Raw genomic sequence first — 5,993 nt, forward strand, 5'->3', positions numbered from 1 at the left:
CAAATAAAGGTGGGTTTCCAAGGTTTTATAATTTTTTGAATTTTTTATTAATTTATAATGCCCTCTAGACTGAATGGTCAAAACATCGGTCTATACCTCAGGGGGGCATTGTAAAATATTCTTTTTCCAAATTTTCTTTCATAGCCATGATTGGCACATGTGGTTCACCATTTTCAAGAAAGTTTGTGTGATTTGGAGGTGGTGGGGAAAATCACATTTTTTCAAAAACTGGCTTAAGTAGACCAAATGGCCCCTCCGGAATGCGGTCATTTTTTTGACCACCTCCAAATGACCTCAACTTTGGCACACATGATCTATTGCACAAAAAAGGTGGGTTTCCAAGATTTTATATTTTTTTGAATTTTTTATTAATTTATAATGCCCTCTAGACTGACTGGTCAAAACATCGGTCTATACCTCAGGGGGGCATTGCAAAATATTCTTTCTATATTTTTGAATTTTTTTTGAATTTATAATGCCCTCTTATATTTGTTTACTTTTTTAATGCCCTCTTATTTTTTTGAATTTTTTATTTATAAATCTAGGTTTCCAAGATGGCTAGGATGGCCCATGCTTTTCCTATTGTTTATTTTTTTCCTTTTCCTTCACTTTACATAAAAATTACCTGAGCACTCCAAAAATAACATAATAATTACATGACCCCTCAAATAATAACATACCAAAAATTCAAAAGGTATTTTTATCAAACACATCTTTTTGAATATTTATATTTTCTTTTCTTATAAATAAGTGACATTTTCAAAATTCTAATAAGTAGGGTAATATAACTTTATTACAAAATAAAGTAGATCTTATTTCAAATTCCTTTTTTTGCACACATTATTTTTAACTAGTATTACATTACTCTTCTAAATTTACATTTAATTCCTTCACACTTTGATGATGGAATATTTGCTCTCTAATTGCAACATAGATTCAAATGATGGAACATTTGATCTTTTTGCTTATTCAAATTATGCGTTGATAGAATGTGTGAGGATGAACAATTATCAGTAACTTTACTAAACCCCATGTACTATAATTCACGACAGCCATTTTGGAACATTGCCACATTCAATATTTGGTATAATTGGCACATGGGCACAGCATGTTGCACTTGCCCACAGCATAGACAAGTGTTGCAGCATGTCTCAAGCAACACTGAAGTGCCATTTGTGATCATTGCACCATCGAAACAACAACTAAACATGAAGGAAGCATTCACCACCAATAAAGTTAAGGCCACACATATATAGATAGCATTCTAGGTTACCACCATAGGTAGCAGGCAGTTCACAACAGATCCAGTTCAAAGACACAATACATTACATTACATTACATTAATATAGCAAGTTTTCAAGCAGTTCAGACCCAGATGCAGCTTTCCAAAAGTAAAACATCATCAAATATATTGATGATGAGTACGGCTTCCAGCTTCCGATGATCATCATGCTGTACGACTAGAGGTCAGGGTTTCTCAGGACCTTCAGGAGGGCAGAATGCTGACCAATGATCTTGTAGTCATGACTGGAGATCGATGTAGCCCGGCAATGTTCCATCAGATGCTCCAATAACCCAGACCTAGGCTTGGGCTTGCTGCAGTAGGGGCACCAGTACTTTTCATTCCTCCACTCGTAGTACTTAGCAGGTCCTTGGACCATGATCTTCAACACCTCCTTCTCTTTAAAGGACTCGATGTTCCCCTCGACCACATCATCTCCAGATTCATACTGCACACATTAATTACTGACATTACTACATTATGCATTCAAAAACTATAAACACATAATACTAACTCAATGCAGAAATAACATTTCAACTAGGCCTTACCTCGTACGGCTCATCTTCATCAGACTCATATGGGTAGAACCCAGTCTTGTCCCACTTCCTCTTGTTGCCCAGAAGATCCTCCTCCTCCTGCTGTATTGTCAAACATGCACATCAATTACAATGAATTAAATTGCAGTTCACAGAATGTCATTACAAACAAAATTGTGAATGTGAACCACATTGGTATGTTGCAAGTGACCAAATGCTTTCCTTATAAATACAGAATCTAAACAATCAATCAACAGATAAATGATGTCCTTCATAAATGCTAATGAAAATGCAAGCTGGATTCTTGACATTCCCTGGATTAACCCAACACTTTTCTTTTGAGGGAATCTGCCCCACACTACTTAATGGAAACATATAGTATATTTTGTTGCTAGGATCCTGCCTTGGAATGTTTACTTCACACTTTACATATAGTATATGCTAATTACAGAAGCCAACTACAAATTTTAATATGCACAAATTACTGTTTTGGGATAATGCAGCAAAGCTCCTACACATATTAACATAATGCAGTAGTTAATTAGGTACAACTTCAACTATAAATGCATACATCTCCAACAAACATCTAAAATTTCATTACTTACCTAAACAACAACAAATTATACTATAGATGAATCTTGTATCATCTAAATCAATTCATTGGCACATCTTAATTAATGCATTCCAAATCAAATATGTTTCCATCCAGTATCATTGAACCACAGGTCAAATCAAATAATCATAAATGTCAGCAACATTGAACTACAGATCTAATAATCATATGACATCCATCTGACCTTAAATTCCCCCTTAAATAAGGTATTCATCCTCATACTAATTAAATTCTAACAAGCAAAAATTCAACTACTAATCTAATAAGCATCTGAAAAAACCCCAAGATGCTTTTATCTCTGAAGCAACGACATTGCAGAGGATGTTCAATGCTGTCAATATCTCTGAAGCAACGACAAAATTCCACTACTAACCCAAAGTAAATAAGCATAGACTGTCCCTTCCCCTCGATCACGCTTCCCCTCTCCTTCAGAAGCCCCAATCCAGCACAAAAAAATCCAGCCCTTGAGAAGCTCTTTTTGATTAACATGACAACACCCAGTACATGAGCACATCCTTCACTATATTTACAACCAAACTAATGCATCATCTAATCACCTCACGTAGACAATTTCCAAAAACACAAGGCCATGCACAACTCATCTCATAGCCTCTGCCTGATAGGCATCAATCAAGCATCAAATAATTGCAACTATGACAACATGTATCAATCAAGCATCTAAGAATTGTAACTATGACAGCCATAATCCCTAGAACTAAGCATCCATTTAATTAATCATCAAGCAGAAGTATATATTTGACTCCAAACACCTAAAGAATTGCAGAAATTCCACTACTAATCTAATAAGAATCTGAAAAAACCCCACCCCTCAATCTGGCTACTTCTAACCTAATCTAATAATCATATGTGGTCCACCATTCTTGCACGAATCAAATACAGAAAAACCCTAATGCAGAGAAAACCCTACCTCCAACAAATCTAACCAAACAAAGTTCTGGCCACAAACCACACAATCTAAAAACTACCAACTAAAAGTTAGCCGCAGATACCTTCTGCTCCGCTTCCTCCTCGCCGGAGCCGGCCTCCACCTTCTCCACCTCGTGCGCCTCGCCAGAGCCCGCCCCAACCTTCTGCGCCTCGTCAGAGCCCGCCTCCACCTTCTGCGCCTCGCCGGAGTTCGCCAGAGCGGGCGCATCTAGCTGGACCGCGCCGCTGCGGCCCGCCCCCGCCTTCTCCATATCTCTAGCGGAGGGAGCACCGCGCTGGACGCTGGCACGCCCCCTCACAAAGGTGCCCGCATCGACCTGCCGTGCCTGCTCCACCAGATCTGTGCCCCAATCGGGGCGCTTGCCTCCTGCGTCCGCCATGGCGATGGAGAGGATGCGGTGAGGGAGACGAGGAGGTTGGAGAGGAGAGGGAGTGGGGAGTGGAGAGTGGAGAGAGGGAGACAATGCGGCGGGGGGAAATGGTGGGCGATGTGGCCGGAGGTGGTTGCCGTCCACATTTATATGATGCGACAGTTTTGGCAACTACCCGTGACACGTGCTGCCCCACGTGCGGGCGGCTTCACGCGTGCACGAAAGGCCGCCGTATACAAACAAATATGTATACGGACGGGCATACGTATACGTCCAGGCATACGATCTAACCGGGCCCGTACGGGCCTCCTAGGGCTCCTCGACGGCTATACGCGGGGGCAACAAAGACGATCGTGCCCCTCGTTATGAACCGTTTTTGGTTCATCCTGGCCGTCGATGTGTTTTTCCACCCCGCGTTCAGCCCAGGGGGAGCACCGGAGCAGAAACGTCCATCGAGTGAGCGAATTAGCTAGCTGGTGTTTCCCTTCTTATATATACACCTAGACTAGATAGCGGCCCATGCATGTATTGCCTGCTTACTTTCTTGTGGACGTCCAATTTTATAGGCAGGTGATTAAGGAGGAGCTAGCTAATTAAGTTGCGGCCATGGATCCATAGACTTGTTCTTCCTATACCTAATATAGATAGAGAAGCTTGTTAGCCTGCTTAGCTTAATTGTTGGTCTTCTTCAGCCTCTGCTATATTTTTAGAAAACAAACTCCGCCCGACCTAGTTTTTTCCAAACAAAAACCATACCCAATTGACTCCTTCAGCTTTGCTATGTTTAGACCAAAAACCATCACCGGCCTACTTGTTCTGACGAAAACAATATATACAGCTAAAAGTCATTGCTTTCAAGGATTCGGGCCCTTTTTCGGCTACCTCAGAGATGGCAAAAAAAGACTTACAAAGAGAAATGACATCAAACATTGTTCTTTTGTGTTTTTTTTGAAAAGGGGGAGCTCCCCGGCCTCTGCATCAGAGTGATGCATACGGCCATCTTATTAACCAAAAAACAAAATGTGCCAACAAGGTTCCAAAGTCTCCAGCTTAAAGAAAGAAAAAAGATAAATGCAGCTCACACAGTGCTAAAAGAGGCTAGACACACAAACTAGCCAGGGAAAGGTGCCACAACCGGCTGGCTAAAAATAGATAGGAAAACTAATTGCCTATCCTATTACATGAACGCCATCCAAATCGGTTGAAGATATCCCGAGCTACCATCTCCCAACGGATAGATCTAGTAACCAAATGCTCCCTGGCCTCCATCGGAGTGAGTAGAGACCATGAACGGATTAGTGCCGTAGCTCGGAAAATAACCTGCAAGAAATGAAACTGTGATGTTCTGTTAAAAACCAAATCATTTCTACAATTCCAGATGGTCCACAATAGAGCGCAAACTCCAACCCGAATATGTCTTGCTAAGTCTGGCTCAAGCCCATTAAGCCATGTCCCAAATAATGCATTGACCTAAGTTGGTGGAGTAATATTAAAAGCAATATGGACCGTCCGCCAAAGAACTTTGGCCAACGGGCAATCAAAGAATAAATGCTTAATCATCTCATCCCGATCACAGAAACTACACCTAGTAGGTCCTGTCCAATTACGCTTGATCAAGTTGTCCTTTGTTAAAATAACTTGTTTATGGACAAACCACATAAACACTTTAATTTTTAAAGGAACTTTGACAGCCCAAACATACTTGGAAGTTGGAATAGCATTCGAATTAATAACATCAATATACATTGATTTGACTGTAAATACTCCAGAACTAGTCAACTTCCAGCGTAATACATCGGGTTGGTGATAAAGTTGAACCTCCATCAGTCTCCTAACTAGATGGAGCCATTCTTCCCAATGATTGCCCGCTAGCGACCGTCTAAAATGAATATTAAGGGGGACAGATTGAAATACCGTCGCCACGAACACCTCACGTCATTGAGCAATCCGATATAAAGAAGGATATTGAATGGCTAAAGGTGAGTCTCCAAGCCAAGTATCCTCCCAGAAACGTGTACTTGTACCATTTCCAATAACAAATCTCGTCCTATTGAACATTGATTGTTTGACTTTCATTAGTCCTTTCTAGAAAGGCGAATCAGTCGGCCTGATTGCGACCTGGGACACTGTTTTAGTCTGGAGGTACTTGTTGCGGAGGATCTGCGCCCACATGGCCTCAGTTTCGGAAGAAAGCTTCCACAACCACTTACTAAGAAGGCATCTGTTCTTAACTTCAAGATTTT

General features: G+C 40.9%; 1 protein-coding gene across 1 annotated transcript; it reads right to left on the bottom strand.

The window, feature by feature from the left end:
• Positions 1-1,301: 1,301 nt before the first annotated feature.
• LOC119355599 lies at positions 1,302-3,759 on the bottom strand. The gene is made up of 3 exons (XM_037622426.1): positions 3,442-3,759; positions 1,831-1,920; positions 1,302-1,730 (listed from the first exon to the last, which is right to left on the bottom strand). The coding sequence occupies exons 1-3, from the start codon at positions 3,757-3,759 to the stop codon at positions 1,461-1,463; spliced, it is 678 nt and encodes a 225-aa protein (XP_037478323.1). The 3' UTR covers positions 1,302-1,460.
• Positions 3,760-5,993: the final 2,234 nt, after the last annotated feature.

Source organism: Triticum dicoccoides, chromosome 1A (genome assembly GCF_002162155.2).
Source record: "Triticum dicoccoides isolate Atlit2015 ecotype Zavitan chromosome 1A, WEW_v2.0, whole genome shotgun sequence".
In the NCBI taxonomy this organism is placed as follows: domain Eukaryota; kingdom Viridiplantae; phylum Streptophyta; class Magnoliopsida; order Poales; family Poaceae; genus Triticum; species Triticum dicoccoides.